The 19,353-nt window shown below is 41.3% G+C and overlaps 2 protein-coding genes across 10 annotated transcripts in view; one reads left to right on the top strand and one right to left on the bottom strand.

The window, feature by feature from the left end:
* The first annotated feature begins 361 nt into the window (after positions 1-361).
* Positions 362-17,298, top strand: LOC120310352 (E3 ubiquitin-protein ligase NRDP1-like). Of its 6 annotated transcripts, XR_005557328.1 has the most exons (9): positions 362-450; positions 1,661-1,758; positions 6,405-6,629; positions 7,602-7,741; positions 8,304-8,466; positions 8,825-8,945; positions 10,436-10,690; positions 15,704-15,858; positions 16,800-17,298. XR_005557328.1 is itself a non-coding variant. In XM_039348680.1 (8 exons), exons 3-7 carry the CDS (start codon positions 6,424-6,426, stop codon positions 10,667-10,669), a joined length of 864 nt encoding a protein of 287 aa, XP_039204614.1. In that variant the 5' UTR covers positions 362-450; positions 1,661-1,758; positions 6,405-6,423; the 3' UTR covers positions 10,670-10,690; positions 15,704-16,213. The 6 variants fall into 6 exon arrangements, 4 of the variants coding, with proteins under 4 accessions (XP_039204614.1, XP_039204613.1, XP_039204616.1 ...); XM_039348680.1 differs by lacking the exon at positions 16,800-17,298 and having other exon boundaries at positions 15,704-16,213; XR_005557329.1 differs by lacking the exons at positions 15,704-15,858; positions 16,800-17,298 and having other exon boundaries at positions 8,825-9,664; positions 10,436-10,571.
* The window catches only part of VIRMA (vir like m6A methyltransferase associated), a 35,940-nt gene continuing 31,641 nt past the window's right edge, over positions 15,055-19,353 (bottom strand). For all 4 annotated transcript variants that reach the window (XM_039348675.1, XM_039348677.1, XM_039348676.1 and 1 more), the window contains 3 exons: positions 17,773-18,104; positions 17,305-17,448; positions 15,055-15,438 (listed from right to left, as the gene is read on the bottom strand). In XM_039348675.1, coding sequence (XP_039204609.1) covers positions 15,281-15,438; positions 17,305-17,448; positions 17,773-18,104 — 634 coding nt within the window. In that variant the 3' untranslated portion in view covers positions 15,055-15,280. The remainder of the gene's footprint in view (positions 15,439-17,304; positions 17,449-17,772; positions 18,105-19,353) is intronic.

Genomic DNA, 19,353 nt, shown 5'->3' with positions numbered 1-19,353 from the left:
GGTGTCTGTTTTGAGACTCGCATTCCGGTATGAAGCTTAAAATTGACTGAAGTTAGGCTGTTAACATTGAGTCTTAGCCCAACTTACCTCACAGACTGATTACTATAAGAACAAAATAAAGGGTGACTCTACCCCGCCCCCCCGCTCTCTCGTCACCATCTACGCCCGCCTGGAAAATAAATGGAGAATTTAAAAAAATGAGAATTAAAGAGAACAACCGACATTCGTGCCGCGGGGTCTAATTCCCAGATAGTCTGCTATTTCATCGAAGAGAAACTCGGAAATCAACTGTCTGCGCGACTCTATTATTGGCACTCTATGTCCTAATGAATCTGGACCAATGAGAAGCCACATATATAGAGGCCGGTAGAACCTTCGTCCGCGTTTCTCTTCCTGGCTGCAGAGCAAGTGGTGCGTTGTAGACTCAGGAGTTGGATCTGGCTTGAAAGGGTGAGACGCGGAGTAGATAGGGCGGGCAGCCTTGCACAGGGAACGGCAGGAGAGGCTGACTATATGGAAGGGGGGAATTCCTGGAAAATATGACTTTCCTCTTTTTTTAAAAAAAAGGAAAGAAACACTATTCTCTATGCACTAAAAAGGGAAAAAGCAAATTTTCGAAAGTTGACTGGATTATGTTGGTGGATGGCAAATATAAACGAGTTTTACAATTTAACAGGTAATTTAACTATAAGTACAGGCAGTCCTCAACTTACAACAGTTTACTTAATGACGGTTGAAAGTTACAATGTCACTGAAAAAAGTGACTTCTGTCCAATTTTCACACTTACAACCATTGCAGCGTCCCCATGTTCACATGATCAAAATTTTGATGCTGGGCAACTGGCCAGCCAAGATTTACTTAATAGTCCTGTTACTAATTTAACAATTGCAGTAATTCACTTAACTGTGGTGAGAAAGGTCGTAAAATGGTGCAAAATTCACTTAACTGTCTCACTTTGCAACAGAGGTTTTGGAAGTTGAGGACTACCTGTATAAGCTTTCTTGCCTTAGATCAGGGATATCAAACTCGCCACGTCATGTGACATGTCATGACGTATCATGACTTCTCCCTCGCCAGAGCTGGGGTGGGTGCAGCTTCCACGTGACGCATCGGGCATGTGGGCCAGCAGTTTGACACCCCTGCCTTAGATCAGTGTTTTTCAAACTTTGGCACTTTAAGATATGTGGAGTTCAACTCACAGAATTTCCTTATGGGGAAAGGGTGGGCATAAAATAAATTCCCCAGACAGACAGCCCCATGCAGGGAGTGGGAGAGAGCTCTGTTGCAGCCAAATCCATCAGAGGCTTGTGTTGCTCTTTTAAGATGCAGTGATATGAGACTGATTATTTTTAAGCCAGATTGCATTTTCATGGCTATGTGTCCATGTTCTTGAGAATTTCTTTTTGTTATGTTTTTCTTCTTCATCAACAGATACAAAATAGTTAGTTGAGGGTTATATTTCTGCATTTGGTTCAATGGTACCTAGTCCATAAAAGCACATTACTTCTATTGATCTGTAATATGCACCAATATTTCATTTTTAATGGCAGATTTTAGATATTTTCTGTAATTACAAATAATGAACTTTTCAGAAACAAGCTACCTCCATCAGTTCCTTTTCTTTTGGTTCCATTTTTCATTTCATTTTTCCTATTCTAGCAGCCTTACGATTGTGTTAAGAACTCCCAGTATTCTGGCCAGGGTTTCCGTCTGAACTGAAATTGTAGCCACAAACATCTGGACGTTATAAGATTCAGGTAAGCTGCATTACTTTTTGCCCTGTGTGTGTGGTTTGTATAGAGCTTATGTTTGCTAATGGAAATGTGGGTTAGACAGCATCACCACTAGATGGATTGGTAGCTGGCACTAGATGGATTCGTAGCTGGCTAACCAGCCATACTCAGTGTGTGGTCCTCAATGGAACTGCATCTACATGGAGGGAAGTGTGTAGTGGGGTGCCCCAGGACTCTGTTCTAGGCCCAGTGCTCTTCAACATCTTCATCAACAATTTGGCTGAGGGGATCGATGGGGAATTCATCAAATTTGCAGATGACACCAAGTTGGAAGGAATAGCCAACACTCCAGAAGACAGGCTTAAGATACAGGAGGATCTGGACAGATTTGAACACTGGACGCTATCTAACAAAATGAAATTCAATGGTGAAAAAAGTAAGGTTCTACATTTAGGCAAGAAAAACCAAATGCACAGGTATAGTATAGGTGGTACCTTGCTCAATAGTAGTAGAGTCCTAGTGGACAATGACTTAAATATGAGCCAGCAGTGTGCTGCAGCTGCCAAAAAAGCCAACACAGTGCTAGGTTGCATCAATATAGGGATAGAATCAAGATCACGTGAAATGTTAATACCACTTTACAAGGCCTTGGTAAGGCCACATTTGGAATCCTGCATCCAGTTTTGGTCACCACGATGTACAAAAGAAAAAGTACAGAGAAGAGTAACAAAGATGATTAGGGGACTAGAGGCTAAAACATAAGGAACGGTTGCTGAAATTGGGTATGTCTAGAGAAGGGCGGGGGACATGATAGCAGTGTTCCAATATGTCAGGGGTTGCCACAAAGAAGAGGGAGTCAAGCTATTCTCCAAAGCACGTGAAGGCAGGACAAGAAGCAACGGATGGAAACTAATCAAGGAGAGAAGCCACCTAGAACTAAGGAGAAACTTCCTGACAGTTAGAACAATTAACCAGTGGAACAACCTGCCTCCAAAAGCAGTGAATGCTCCAACACTGGAAATTTTTAAGAAGAGACTGGACAGCCATTTGTCTGAAATGATATAGGATTTCCTGCCTGAGCAGGGGGTTGGACTTGATGACCTCCAAGGTCCCTTCCAACTTTATTATTATTGTTGTTGTTGTTGTTGTTATTTAAATAAAGTATCGCCTGAAAAAAGAGACTGCAAGCCATGATATATGCCACTCTAAGATTTCTAGCTATAAGCCTTCTTGTTGTTGCTGTTATGATCCAAGTGGTCAAGGTAAGGAAGATCTTTAGAGTGTCCTTTATCTTCCTCAGAAAGTGTTCAACCAACGACCCTCCAATGACCAGTAAGGCTTCACTCCAGGCTACCCTGAAGGCAGCCACCTTCATTCCCCCAAATAACAGCCCATATATTACCAGGAAAGTCCACAAGGCAAAGTCCAGGCATAAAACAAATGGCAGTCTTCAGGGCAAAAACGAGATACAAGGCAAAGGCAGTTCGGAAGGTAAAGCAAAACAAAGGGCAAAAGCAGTCCACAAGATTAGGGCAAGACAAACGGCATCCTCAAAGCAGAGACAGGGTACAAGGCAAAGGCAGTTCTGAAGGTAAAATCCACAGGACTAGGGTAAGGCAAAGGGCAGTCCTCACAGCAAGGCAAAAGCACAAGTCGGAGCTGGGGGAGTGTAATCCAAAAACAAACATTTGTTCCTGGCAAAGACTAACTCCCAGGGCTGCTCCTTAAGTTACTCATCCCAGGTGTTCCTTGTGAGGAGGGGTGGGGTGGCCTGCTCCCAAGTAGCCTTGCAGCCCTTCTCTGGGCTTGCCTGTGCTCTGCTCTGCTTGCCCTTGGATCAGTGGAGGAGGCAGCTGTTCCTCATCAAGATCTGCCTATCAGTACCATTGCCTCTCAGCAGCCGATCCTCCCCTGTTTCTATGCAGGTAGGCAGCTCTCTATCTGGTCGACCAGCTTCCCCAATACCTGAGGGACCTGGGACAGCATCGTCCTCAGCCCCTGGCCTCCAAACACGCCAAGGGAGATGTGCCATCCCTGTCGGATGGCCCAGTTCCAACTCCTCCTCCTCCAAACCGCACTCTGATGGGGCCGTGACAGTTGCTATGTCCCAGCTGCCCCAAAAATGTGCCCTTAGCAAAGATGCTATTAATAAATCTCCTGTATAGCCTCAACTGTTTTTTTATGTCCAGATCGTTGTCATCAGTAAATAGGAAAAAAAGGTGGGGTGGGGGGGAGCCAAGATATGATGAAGCAGCTGCTGAGCTCTCCAAGACCTTTATATTTGTTTAGGATGAACCATACAGGAAATTAGAAACATTCTGAAACATTGCCCATCATAGGGCTTTACTCAGAGTTTTTTTTTTCCTATAATTTTAATCTCTGCAACTCAAAACCCTTTTTACATTTCAGTCTGTCTTTTGCAGCTACCCATCACAACCAAATACAGTCCTGGTTTTTCCCCCCAGTTTTTGAAGAGTTATCCTGATGATGGACAGAGAGGCAAACAGTTTTAAGCCCCACATACTATGTTCCGTGAGCAAACTTATTTTAGACATTAGAACATTGTACAGATGCACACTAATAATGTCTATGCCGCTGTGCCGGCCTTTTTGGGTTGGTTTTCTTGGTCTTGAAGGAGGCAGTGATGTCCCCTTTCCTGAAGAGATCATCGTTAAATCCAATAGTCCTGGACAATTATTGCCCATCCTCCAACCTTTAGAGAAGGTAGTGGAGAAGGTAGTCAGGCTTCAGGTCAAAAGTCCCTGGAGGAAGTGGATTCTTTGAACCCATTCCAGTAAGCAGGTTGTAATCTAGTATGGGAACTACATTAGTCACCCTCATCTCCTCTATGGCAGAGCCAGGATGGGGTAGTATGGCCATGCTTGTGTTCCTTGATCTTTCGGTGTCTTTCATTAATATCCACGATGGTCAGTAGCAAACGCTGGGGGTGGGAGACACTGTGATGATGCTTCTCTTTATCTGTGGTTGGTTACAGTTGGCATTGGTGAATGTGAATGATCTCTGTCTTTGTGGGGCGCTACAGGTTTCTACACTTCTGTTTAATATCTACATGGAATTGCTGGGTGAAATCATCCATTGGTTTGGGGTCAGCTATCATCAATATGAGCATCAGCTGATTATACCCATTGGTACATTTCGGCTCCATGCCAGTCAAGTGATGCCATCAAAGTCCTAGCCTAGTGCTTGAAGACTGTGTGGGTGTCTGGATTGGTAGGAACAAATTCAGGCTCAGACCTGACAAGGCCATTAACTCTCAGTGGGGTGGCACTTTCCCACTTGAGACTCGTGCACAATATGCGGATCTCTTGGATTCTCAGCTTCTACTCAGTGAGCAAGTGCTAGTTGTGACCCAGAAGGCCTTTGCACAGAACATTTGGTGGACCATTTGTGTCCTTTCCTGGATTGAAAGGCTCTTCAGACAGTCACTCACATCCTGATCACTTCGCAAATGGATTATTGTAATTACTTCTACATGAGATGATCCTTTAAGATTATCTGGAAACTACAGCTGGTCCTGAACGCAACAGCACAGGCAGGAGTGGTACATTATGCTCATGTAACCTCTGTGAGGTGCACTGGTTGCTGATTGGCTTCCAAGTGCAATTCAAATTGCTGGTTATTAATTTTAAAGCCCTTCATGGCAGGAGGCCCGGCTATCTCATGGACTGTTTGTTTCCATTTATTTCTGCCTGTACTGTAGAATTTATCAGTATGGGTATCCTCCAGATTCTAGAGTTCCTGCCCTCTGGGATTATATCTCCCCAAAGATTTATGCAGCTCTTACTCTTAAGGCATTCTATAAATTATTCAAAACCTGTTTGTTTTCCCAGGCCTTGGCTTAAGGTGGTTTTCTATCCCTATGAAAGTTAGTTTACTTTCATTGTTTGTTCCTCTGGTCAGTTGTATCATCATATGTGCATTTGTGTGTGTGTGTGGTCTCATATATATGTGTATAGTGATAGGTAGATAGATAGATAGATAGATAGATAGATAGATAGATAGATAGATAGATAGATAGACAGACAGACAGACAGACAGACAGACAGACAGACAGATAATCTCCTTTCTTTCTAAGCAGCCCAGAGTTATTAAAGAGTTTGGGCAACCTTGAAATGTAAATAAATATATATTCTGTATCTCTTACTTCTCTCTTCTTCCTAAGCCAAAGAAGGGTGTCTAGGCCAATGAGGCATGGGCCTTCATTTTAGTGATTGAGATTGGCTCATTAGATCATATATATAACCTATTCCTTTCACTTTAAGAAAGATGTGAAGACAAGATGAATCCCTCCTTCCAGCTATATTGCTTCAGTGTTTTTCAAATTCTTTATGTAATTCACTTTATCATATTCTATTTTTTACCCATGCTGTTCGCTTAAGTACATATCACAATGTTGGAGAAGTTTAGTCAATGACTTGAAGAGATTTGCATGCATGTATGATAGATATGAAAGATAAAAGTATCTTACCTTTGAATCTGCTACGCATCTTTTTGGTATGTGAGAGTTGTTTAAAACTTGCCAGCTGGGACAATCACTTTGTAAAGATGCGAAGTTGATGTCCTTAAGAGAAAGCTTTGATTTTCAAAGGCAGTGTAAGAAGTTACTGTCCTCTGCTCAAGGCTAATGCTGTATTTCATTCCCATATTAGGTTAATCGTGTTTGAGAAAATGGGCTATGATATGGAACGCTTTGTTGGTTATGTTAATGATGGGCTGATGTGTTGCATTTGCCGAGATGTGCTCCAGGATCCTCTGCAAGCTCCTTGCGAACACGCCTTCTGCACTTCCTGCATCCATGGATGGCTCATTGAACACAACAGCTGCCCAGAGGATCGCCAGTTCCTTGATTTGTCTGTTCTTCGACCACTTTGCAGGTATGGGACCCCTTGCCACAACTCCTAATCCTGATCTGGCATTAGTTGCTATATAGGGCAGGGATTCAGTTTGTGCCATTTTCTTATTGGCAGCTGCTTCTCATAAAATGGGATTGTGAAAGTGATTTTAAAGCTATCCTTGAAAAGGCTTTCTGAGTCAGTTCACTTGAAAAATAGGTTTGGGGGCAGACATTCGTGAGCTACGGTTTGAAGTTATGATAGACCTCCCCAAAAGGTACTTGCAACCCAATTTCAAACTTCCAGTGCATGCGCGCGCGTGCACACACACACACACACACACACACACACACACACACACCATTGTCACATGATCACATTTGGGGGCTTGGCAATTAACTTGCAGCCATTTGCAGTGTACCACATTCACATGACCATGATTTTCATTGTCTTTTTCCAGTTTCCAGCATTTATTTCTGGATTCTGACAAAAAAACACCCATTGGATAAAATGGATTCACTTAACAATTGCTGCAAAAAGGTCATAACAGTGGATGCAATCACATGGTGACTTATTTAATGACAGCAAGAACTTACAACTGAAATTCCAGGCTCAATTTATGTTCTTAAGTTGAGCTACCTATAATACATCTGCAAAAACCTGTCTGCTATTTTGCAAATGTATAACGTATCAAAAACCAAGATAAATGCAGTGGAGATGTATAAATATTTATTGTGTATAATGAGTTTGGCCTCTTTTTAATAGTTGCAAATATTCAAAACGGCATGTAATGGACACATAGATAATGAGGGTTACCTATATTAGAAAACATTCCATAATCCTTTTTCATTTTTTCCCTGGTTCGTTTTCCCTGTTTATTCAACAACAAAAAGAGTGTGCTTTCCTTTTTTTTAAATATTATTTTTCCATGTTTCTCAAAGAAAAAATTGTCAGGAAACATTTTTTTATTGATGCATATTACAGTACTGCAAGTATGATAATTTCTTGATGTAGGTACATGAGGAATGATCTTAATCGACTTCAGCTTCACTGCAGAAACAGAGAGCGTGGCTGTGAAGCAGTGTGTTCACTAGAATCCATTGACAGTCACGAATGCGAGTGTGAATACACCCAGATTCCCTGTCCAAATATTGGTAGGTAAAAGGCAGATGTTTTATGTAGCGATGGTAAATCTTATTTTTAATACCTATATTAAGCAGGGCCTAAAGAATTTGATCCTTGCTATTAAGTGACCTTTCTTGAATTCTAGTTTTTCTCTTTCTGTGCAGGTTAATTTGTTTCCATCTTGCTGAGGAATCCATGGATTCATAGAATCCATGAAGAGCTGACATCAGCTGTCATGAAACTGATGTTTCTTTCTTCCCATTTGTTATTGTTTGGGAGACAAACTACTTCTCTGTGTGTTAGATTAGAAATAATTAACCAGGACCTTTCCTGATGTTACAGAATCTCTCATTCTTGAATATTGGCCATATTGGGTGGGACTCTTAAAGTCCAACTACTTCTAGAAGCTATTGGTTTTCTAAATGTGCTAAAGATGTGCTGAAAAACAGGAAAACTGAACACCTTATTCACTATCACTCAAACTTTTCCCTGGGTCAGAAACACCTTGGTAAAGAACTAGTTTCTCTTATTAACAACAATGGAGATAAAATTGTGTCTTCTGTTTCTACCCACCTTCTATTTTTCACTCAGCTTGTCCAGTCCAAGTTGAACGGCGTAACTTATATAGTCATGTGGTAGTGTGTGAATTTCGGACTCGGGAATGCCCCAATGGCTGTGGATATGTCATTCTTGGTCCTGAAGATGCCCAGCACAACTGTGTGGCAGAACTGAGAACTGAACTAGAGCTACTCAGGTAAAGTTGTACCCTCTTGACTGAGAGTCAGCTGTAAAAAGCTCTAGTTTCTAACTTAATCGTGATATTAATATCACAGCCATTGACTTATTGCCAAAGATGAAGAAACTACTGGTTCTAGAAAATCTGTAATATTTTGTCTATCAGAAACTCTGCTTATCAAGGGGGAATTAGACAGTTACTTAAAGATTGTATAAGCGTGAAGAAATTGACAAGTTGATAAAACTGTCTTAACTGCTGATTCTTGTTTTTTCACATTTGAAATACTGTCAAAATAGCTAAGGGATTATTTCAGATTTTCAAACTGAGCTAAAAATTATAAGTCTTATTAAAAGAGAGTACACTTTCTTTTCTTAAGATCTGACATGAACTGCCAAATGGAAGATACAAAACATGAGATGCAGTCTCGCTTAGATTCCCAAAGGAGATACATGGTGAAAAAAGAGAGTCTTTTGCAAAAAGACATTGAAGACCTTAAGGTAACTGTGTTGTCTTTTGCCGCTACAGGAACTGTTTTTAGTGAATTGGTGCTCTTATTGTTTTACTCCATGCTGAGATCCAACCATGAAATAACTTTTTCTACCAATTTATGAATTCTCCCCAAAGGAAACTTGGAGAATGCTTATTGAAGTCTCTCTTTAAAAAAAAGAAGAAATATCAAGCTGGCTCCAAATTGTAAAATTCACCTTGCCGTAGCTGTTTGATCTGATGAGAGCAATGTTCACTAAGTAGCATGGCATGCCCATTATTTGTAATAATGTTTAGCTATTGTCATGCTAGGTGCTATGGCCTCCAAGACCATCTGGAAGTTTCAGTTGGTCCAGAATGCAGTGGCACAGGTAGTTAGAGGCGCAGCCCACTGTGCCCAAAAGACATTGCTACTCTGCAGGCTGCAGGCAATAGGCATCCAGGTACTGATTCAAAGTACTAGTTATCACCTATAAAGCACAGGACCAGGCTACCTTTGGAACTGCCTGTTTCTCCAAAAATCTGCCTGTCCCTCATATTCTCCTTGGGACAGCGTGTTCCAGGTCCCCTCATCTAAGAATTGTTGTCTTATGGAACCTAGGAAGTGTGACTTTTCAGTGGCTGCCCCTGCTCTTTGAAGTGATCTTCCTTCCAGCACACGTTGATATCAGTCATGGTGGCATTAGAAATGTGATCAAGACCTGGCTGTTTCCTAGGCATTTGGGTTCAGGTGAGCAGGGTCCCTCACTGTTTTACTATATTCTGTTCAATTCATCATATTGCACATCTGGGTTTATCTTTTAATACTATATAATTGGATTTGCAGGGGGGCAGTTGGTTTAATATCCAACAGGAAAGGTCACAAGTTGTCCCCATCGCTGCTTCTCCGGAGAAGTCCACAGAAAATGTGTATTCCACAGCACCCGTCTGCACTCTGTGGTGTGTGCCTGCACCAAAGCCTTTGCTGACCTACCCACAGCCCACGGCGCCTGCCCACGGCACCCCCTCTGCAGTACCATCACCCCCTGCAGCACCCCCACATTCCCCTACACTCCCACCTCTTCTGATATAAAAAAAGCTGGGCATCCTGCAGTTACAGTGGCAACCAGGACTGCCAGGATTGCCATTGCTAAGCGATGCAGTCACTTGACATTGCACTTTATGTCACATCACTTAGCAATGACAATCCTGGCCCCAGTTACCATCATAACCCGAGGACTGCCTGTAAAGAAAATCTAGCCTCTGTTGAGCTTAATCAGGTAGACGGCTCAGATAATTAATGAAGAGAATAAAATAATTTGGCTATTACCATTCGTCTTTACTATTCTCTCATATTTGATGCCTGGATAAAATTGTGGAGGCAGTTCTTAAGAACACCACATTGCTGTATTTACTGGACAGAGAAGATAATGCCTGTGTAAAAGAAAATGCAACATTTGCCATTCTCTTTTAGCAGTTGGCAGTACTTTATGATAAAATTAACTCTTTAAATGCTTTTTAGAGTCAAATGTCCAAGATGATGTCTAACATGCAGACTCTGATGGCAACAGAAAGACAGCATCGTCAAGAGTTGGAGCAGGCAGAACTTGAAAAACGTGAATTATTGGAATTAATGAAGAACTTCCAAACAGACAGCCTCTCTCCAAGAGCTGAAAGCAAGAAAGCAACACATTCCCAGCCTCTATCAAGGCTGGATAGTATGAAACTAAAAACATGGGAAGCAACAGCCATATAAAACTAAAAGTTTTAAAACCAGGTTTGCTGAACTTTGAACTAATTTTAGAGGGCAAAATTATTAAGTTATTCTAAAACAAATCAGTACTCATTTATAGGCTTTATTTTCCTTGAGATCCTTTCAAATCTCATTGAGTTTGGGAAGAATCATATTTAAAAGAGAGCATCTTCAAGTGTTAACTATTTCAGTAGTCAGTCTTAGGAATTTAAAAACCTGGGCATGATTTAAATATCTTGTTTTACGTAATCTATTATTTTTTCCTCAAATGAGTAACAAAATGTTTTTCTGCTATTCAGAACAGGATATTTAAAAAAAACTTAGACTTGAAGATTAAGGCAAACAGGACCTTAGTTTGAATATGAAAATTATAGGAATAAAGATTTTTTTTCAGTAATTGATATTCTAAACTATGCAAGATAAATTACTGGATTCTGATCCTGATTTCTAATTTACCTCAGTGTTTTTTTTTTCCAAGTAATTTGTAAACCTTCAAAATGGGATACTTGTCATCCTAGAGGTGGAAGACAAAATAATAATAAATTTAAACTTTGGGTTTTGTTTTTTTTTAATTATAGTTGATATCTAAAGGGAGGATTTTACAGTGCCTTTATAACCCTGGCCCTTATGTTAGATATACTTCAGAACTGCAATATAGTTAACACAATTTGTAAGTTGATCTTACAGTCCAATCTACCTCATATGATTGCTTCAAGAATAAAACTGAAAGTGGAAATACTGTATATTTCACTGGAGATCCCAGAATAAAAGGTATCACCCTAATCAAAAAATAAGTTGTCACAAAAGCAGTTCTCCCATAACTACATTTGGACCAAACCTATTTATGTTAATGAGCATTTCAGTTTCCATTACCAGAAAAGCATAAATCTCATTTGTTTAGATTAGATTAACATGTTTTTCAGTATTAAAATAGCTCAAGAAATTTGTAAACGTTTTTAATATTACACATACTCAGCAACTAGAAAATCAATATTACAAATACTCAGCTAACTAATAAAGCTAATAAATATTTTTGCACGTTATTAGCCAAAATGGGATTTTTGGACAGTTTAACATAGAAGTGTCAAAAAAGAAGGGTCAGAAAGGAATGTACTCTTTGGGAAAATGAGGCTGCACAAAAAGAAATTAGGAATACTATCACAAATTTGATAATCTAGGCCAGGGGTCTCCAACCTTGGCAACTTGAAGACTTGTGGACTCAATGCACAGAATTGGCTGGGGAATTCTGGGAGTTGAAGTCCACATGTCTCAAAGTTGGAGACCCTTGATTTATATGCAGTGTGGATTATGCTTGTTGAAAGAAGTGTAGAAGAGGTCTGACTGAAGATTGCTAAAATGTGCATCTTTGTGTATTTTTCTTTGAAATAAATACTTCCATTTCCAATATTTTTATTCCATGTGCATGTTCTGAAAGTGCAGTGCTGTTGTGGGTTAATTTTACTGCTGTGACAAATAAACAAAGGAGTTCATTAAGTCTTGGCTGGTTTCAGTAGACAAGCAAAGCTTTTTCTTACACTAATCCTGTCACCCCCATGAACTAAAAAGAAATTTGACACTTAATTCATAGTGCTGTTAATATTGATAAAACATTTGATGGAAGTAAATCAACTGAAACTACATTAACCCAAGTCACAAATGGCATATGAAACCACATGACTTAACATGTGAATAAATTTGATAAAAGCACAACTCTAAAACTGCCTGGTATAACCCTCAAAAAAGAAATCCTCAGTAATGATACCATGGCACACAGTATGGGTTTTGTGGCCAGGCTGGCTGCTTTTGTGCTGGTCTGAGATAGCAGGAGAGAGAAATATATTCAGAGCATATCTACAGCATCCCAAGAGCAAATGGTTTGCTGTGCTGCTAACTAAGACTATTGTGGGGGCAGATAGAGGTGGCATTCATATAGGCCAAACCTAGTGTGTGTATTGATTTTGGGGACTTAAATCCTGGAAGAAAACCTTTATTGTCAGCTGCTGGGAGACATACTGCAGGTTTGAGCTGTTAAATGAAGAAAAGGGAGAGGGGGAAGGAGATATGTTTGAACCTGTGCTGCTTGAGACATCAAGGCAGAAAAAATGGCTTTGGAGAAGCTGTGCAGGAAGTTGCTGGCTATCACTGTGCAAGTGCTGATCCAATGGAATGTGCATTTTCAGTTTCTGGCTCCAGAGGATGAAGATGTTAGTTGGAGGCTTCTCTGGGAGAAGTGAAAACCCAAACAGGGACATGCTTCATCCCAAACCCAAGGCAGACACCTGGAGCCTCCAGGGAAGCCCCAGACCAGGAAAGGCAGAAGATCCAAAGGGAGGTACATCACTCAACATATACACACAGGAATGGCTGATGAGATCCAAAAAAAGCATGACAAAATTGTTTGATCAAAACAGAGATGCCCGAAACGGGAGGAAAAGGGAAGTAGGTGGGTGGTTGCTAGCAAATAGCTCTGGCAAAGAGAAAAAAATCAGGGCCTGAGACATCATGGACATTGCTGTAAATGGTTCCATTTTTTCACTAATTTCTTAAATTTATCTTTACGTACTAAAACAATACCAGTTTCTGTCTCAGTGAAGCAAATGCCCTTAAAGTCACACCCTCAGTAACTATGACTGATACCAATATAACCAGTTGAAATTTGGAAGGATAGGATTTTGGTAAGCTATATGACAGTGATGGCGAACCTTTTAGAGACTGAGTGCCCAAAAACTGGCCTGGCCCCTGCTCCATCCCCTGCCCGCAGGGCCACTCACTATCTCCAGGGCCCGCCGCAGATCACCCAGGCAGCCCAGCAGCACCATGGCGGCCATGCCCTCTGCCCATGCCCCGCAACATCAACTGTGCGCGATGGGGCGTGAGGGCAGAGTCTTGTCTATGCTGCCTGGCTGCCATGTCCTTGACTGAGCTGCTCGGCGTGGGCCACGCTCGGGGGCAACACTCCCCCAGGGGGTTGCTGGTGAGGAGGGGGTCGCGTGCAGAGGCAAGGCTGGGGCAACGGCACGTGTGCCCACAGAGAGGGCTCCAAGTGCCGCCTCTGGCACCCGTGCCATAGGTTCGCCACCACTGCTATATGAAATAACAGCCCTACTCATTCAGAAAACCAAAATGGAGACATAGGACCCTATCCCAGTGCCTCTGTCTCAAGTTCTTGGTTGCTGGGGAAGATCAGTTGCTCAATAGTTCAGGTAGTCCTTGACCTACAATGACAATTGGGTCTGGGATTGCTGTCGCCAAGCAATGCCGTTGTAAAGTGTGACTGCTTCGCTTATAGCAATCCAGGCAGTCCTGGAGTTAAATAAATGCCCTGGTCATTAGGCAAAGCAACTTCTTTCCAGCATGAGCCAGGGAGGGTATGCAAGATTGTGGAGGAGGGTCAGAGAAGGTGCACAAGCGGCTCAGAGCCACTTGGATTTTCAGGCCCAAAGTCAAAAGGCTTCTGAATCCTCTCCAGTTTGGGACTGAAAATCTTCCATAGCAGAAAATCCTGCTTGGGTTTTGGCACAGGGTGTGATCAGCCAGCCTCCAGAGACCAGAAGGAATCTTCTCAGCAAGTGGTAGCAGTTGTGACCTTCTCGGTCAGCTTCCCCATTAATTTTCTGAGGACTCGGCAGAGAAGATTGTAACTCATGTGATTTCGTTAAGTGTAAATGGGTTGTCAAGAGCCCAGATTGCAATCACATGACCACAGGGGCACTGCAACAGCTATAACTTTAGAGACTGGTTGTAAATGATCATTGAACTAATTGTTGTAAGTCAAGAACTATTTGTAGTCCTTGCTTAATGACCGATTGCCTGGTACAGTGACTTTGTCTTTGTAGGTTGTAAAACAAAAGAAAACTGAAGTAAGATTAGTGGTTGCAGTTTCACTTAGTGACATGTTTCACTTAACAACTAAGTTACAAGTTCCAACTGGTTACTAAATCGAGGACTACATGTATGGCTGTAGTTCTCCACATCATCAGGAACCCTGATTGTAGTTTCATTACTCTGTGAACCATTGTAACGTAATATCACTTCAGATATACCCCCTGCCCAATATATACCTCATCTTCAGCTTCTCAAATACCTAGAAAGTGCCAACTGTTTTACAAAATAAGATAACTAGGACATGTGGCATTTACAAGTTGCCTAAACTTTCTAAAATATATCTTTCTTGCGAAACGGCTTCACCCAAAAATGACCTTGCAGCATCCAGAGTAGCTTGATGAATGGCAGCTTTAGAAGTTGATCAAATAAATAATACAATAGCTGGAGCTTTAGGAAGGTGCTTGACGAATCCTGCTATCTCAGAGTACCAAAAGGTGTTCTTCATTCATTACTTAGCAGAGGTAGTCTCTATATCTTGGGTGAAAGCCACATTGCAAACCTACTAGAAAAAAAATTCTTTATTTCTGGCACACTGCCATGTCATGCCCCAAACACAAATATTACACACAAAAAAGACAGTTTTATTGAAATCTCAGATCTTGTACGAAACAAAATTGAATCCCTAAAAAAAGTAATGTCTTGCTGCCTTCAAATACCAAAGGTCTAGCATTGGTCCTCAATTAATTAATTGTTTCACCATCATCTTGAAATGTTCACAGTCAGAACTGTTTATCGAGTAAAGGAACGAACGTGACGTCCTCTTCCACTGCTTCCGCTAACAAACTTCCCTCTTGAACCACCACTACCACTGTTGTTGGTACTTGCCCAAGATGGTGTAATTCCACCACGACCTCTGGAAGCACGATCACGGGGGCTTGGCCGGTAGCCTTAAACAAATGGGAAGGTTATTGGCAACAGTATCTATGCTTTTGTAATGGGATGTACAAGTTATGCATTATAATTTTCTGATGGAAGCCCCTTCAAATGACCAAATTAAATCTTCTTAGTATACAGGAAAACATGCCACACTGTTTAAAGAATTAAAATGATATATAACAGGCAGAGGAAAAAAATGTATTAGGATTGTAATTTAGTGCAGCTAAAACCAAGACTTGCTACCAAGATTTTTTTTTTCTTTTAATGATTCATCAGGAAGGAATTGAGGTGATTGAATGGAGCTGAGCGTTTACTGGTCGGATACCTTTCCTGATTCCTATGCAGACTTTGCAGCCCATATTTTCTCTTTGCGTCCAGAGAGAAATATCTGCAGCTACCTAGGATTGACCTCATAGCCTCCTGATTGTGAGGTGAGAGCTCCACCTTCAGGCCACCACACTACTCTTGCTACCAAGAATAAATAACCTGACTGAAAATGTGTAAAAATGTGAGAACTACTGAGGCTGAAAAAGATATGCTAATTCTGATATTGCCTAATGCATATTTCCAACTCCTATTTTAATTAAAGTTATGTATTTTAACAATTAATAGGTAAAACATGCAAGCTGTTGTGCAGATAAAATAAAAGCCTTTAGCAAGGAACTTATACCATTAACTTTTAATGCAGGGGTGTCAAACTCAATTTCATTGAGGGCCGCATCAGCATTGCAGTTGCCCTGGGGGGGGCGGATGGGTGCGGCCTATTGGGTGAGCGTGGATGAGATGGGTGTGGCCTACTGGGTGGGCATGGCCAGCTCTACATCATTCACATCAAGGGTGCCTGTGGGGGCCTGGGCAGGAGTGGGACAGATCTGAGGGTCTCTGGCAGAAAGGGGTGGGACCAGGGCACAGCCCATCAACCCAGATATGTGAAGTAGGCGAGGGCCATTTGCTGGCCACTTCCAGGCGATGGTGCATTTCTTCATTCCTCATAAAGGGTGACACCTCCCCAGCATGCACCCAGGGGATGCGGTCGAGGCGGCAGGGGCTGGTTCCTTGCTGTTTCCAGACGGCCTTGTAGGCCAGGGCCAAGGCAACGGGGACCGTTCCCCCTGTTTCCAGGATGGCTTCGCGGGCCACATGAAGCCACTTCACAGGTCGCATCCGGCCCCCGGGCCTTGTGTTTGACATGTCTGTTCTAATGGGTGTCAGCCCAAGAAAAACTGCCCTCATGTTTTTTAGAGTTTTTCTATTGTCCTTTTTTTTAAAAAAAGTACATTAAATTATCTAAGGTGCCTTGAAGAGTTAAACAATAAAATAAAGCTCAAAAACTAGAGAGGATATAAACATGTTCATGTCATTTTCTTGGCAGCAAAACAGAAGGAACTGGCCACTGCCATCTTCTGGGATGTTTTTTTCCTTGATTACAGCCCTGGCTTTTACTGTTGGCCTCCCACTCAGGTAGTAGCCAAGTCCAAACTTGCTCTGAGATCAACCTAGGCTGGCAAGGTGCCAAACCTGCTGTGACTTAAATGTAATAAATAAAAAAGTAACTTCGGGATCTTGCTCTAATTGTTCCATGATTGTGTTTTGCCTGTTACACAATATGCTGCCTGGAAGGCATGCCTTCTATTTTCTGTGATGATTACCTCCTATCTCAGGGAAAATGTTTGACCACCAAGCAGTTATATGTGCTTGCTTTCTATTATTTTGAACAAAACTTACATCTGGTATTCATTTCTAAATTTTGCATTCAATGGTGGTTTTGTGATTTCACCCTTGATTTGCAAGGCATCTTGAAAGCTCCATGCAAAGAACAATTAGATACAAAATATATAAAGCGATCAATTATACTGTAGAGGAAAACAATCCCTTACCCGCAGAACTTAAAGGCCTCAGGGGGGGAAGAGGTCCTCTGTTGAAATTGCTCTGACCACCTCGACTTTCACTGTATGTTCCTCGGGGGGAGTTTTGGGCACTCCAGCTTGATCCTCTGGCTCCTTCACGGCGACTATAATTTCCTAAATGAAAAGTGATACTTAAGCCAAATGCAGATTGCTCTTATTTTAATTTAGATTTAACTTAACATCTCAGTTTAACAGCATATTATTTTTAAAAATGGCAAACGTAGTACAACAGCACAGGAAGTGGGCAGTGTTAAAGCAGAGGAGAGGTGAAAGAATGTGAAAAAAACATATAGATTCTGCTTTTTTTACTTGCAACAATAAATAATATAGCAGCATGACAATGAATTTCACTTTAAGGAATATGTGAGATAACTGACCGTCAACCTGCCTTCCTTAAGAGCTCAAAGTTTTCAAGTTCAAGTGAGCCATATAACTTACCTTTCGAAGCAGGTGGTGTGAAGAATCTGTTTTGGCTGTGAAAGGCTCCACGCCCTCCACGGTTCCCTGAGAAGCCACCACGGGAAGAAATTTTCTGTGAAACTTTAGGTGGCCTCTTGGGAGTTGGGATCCCATCTGGTGGAACCACCTCTTTGCTCTCTGCAGCTACAAAGTCATCAACATGCATAGAGGGCGGCCTGCTGGTATTCTGTTTCCTCTGGCGGAAGATGTCATGGGGGCGGATGCCTTGGCCAAATGCTCCCCTGCCTCTTCCTCTAGGTGGAGGTACAATATGAGCCCTCTTGGCAGGTTCAATGTATTCTGACTTTCCACTACAGAGGTGGAAAGAAGAAGGAGAATTTTACAAATTCTTCACAAGCCAGCTAAAATGACATTAAACCTTTTTTGTTATTTTGTGGTCACTTTTCTGAATATTTTTCAGAGTTGAACTACGTCAACATTGCTAGCTCAAGCAAGCATTTTCATATCAGTTAAATACAAATAGTATTACTATAACTCATTGATATATTCTACAGAATTTACCAAATCTCAGATTTAAGTCTAAAAGGGGTTTAAGGAATCTTCCCTTCTTTCACAAATCTGTCATATCCTTATTTCATTCTAGCACAGTGGTGGCGAACCTATGGCACGTGTGCCAGAGGGGGACACTCGGAGCCTTCTCTGTGGGCACGCGCACCTTGCTCTTTGGCTAAGTTTTCGCAGGAAAAAGCCATTTCTCAAGCCCCTTCCTAGCCAAAACAAGCCTCCAGAGAGAGCGCACTGTTTTCAGCTTCAAATTATATCAAATCTGACACCAGAAACAGAGTAACAGATGACCTGAGTGCTACATGTGTTGCTCTCAAACTTACAAAGTATAAGCCAAGGTTAGACAAATTATCAGCATGCATACAACAGCAAAAATCACATTAATTGTTCAAAAGCATGCCAAATGCAAACTTTTACCTTTCAGTAAAAAGTTGTTTGTATCATTGAAAGCTTTGTTACTGTGTTTTTCTTTTAAGACAAAAGATGTTAATGTATGAGTTGTTTTTTTCTAAACTAAACCTCAGTATTCAGATTAAATTGCTGTGTTGGCACTTTGCAATAAATAAGTGGGTTTTGGGTTGCAGTTTGGGCACTCGGTCTCTAAAAGGTTCACGATCACTGTTCTAGCACATATATTTGTAATATCTTAGAAAGAGCAATGCTTCTTTCATTGAAGCCCACTATACATTCTTTACGACAAAATAATCCAGACTGAAGCTCACCCACATTGGTTAGTTGCATCATTTTCAGCAACTCTTACTTTTTGCTTGTTTGGTTTGGTTTGGTCTGGTTTCCCAAATTATGAAACTGGAAATTTCAGGGTTCATTTTTCTAAATCTTGTGATATACAATACATGGAATTTGAATAATTTAACATAGTTCACATAAACTATTAAGCTTATGAGAAGTTTGCTGCAACAATGCAAACAATGTGCTGAATAGTTTGTGACCCCAGTTGTTAATCTCATTATATCGTGCTCATAAAATTACAATTTGTGCAGTGAAGTTATATAAATCCATATTTAGGTATACATA

Source organism: Crotalus tigris, unplaced genomic scaffold (genome assembly GCF_016545835.1).
Source record: "Crotalus tigris isolate CLP2741 ecotype Arizona unplaced genomic scaffold, ASM1654583v1 scf7180000018168.854452, whole genome shotgun sequence".
Lineage (NCBI taxonomy): Eukaryota > Metazoa > Chordata > Lepidosauria > Squamata > Viperidae > Crotalus > Crotalus tigris.
This window is presented reverse-complemented; position numbering and strand designations above follow the sequence as displayed.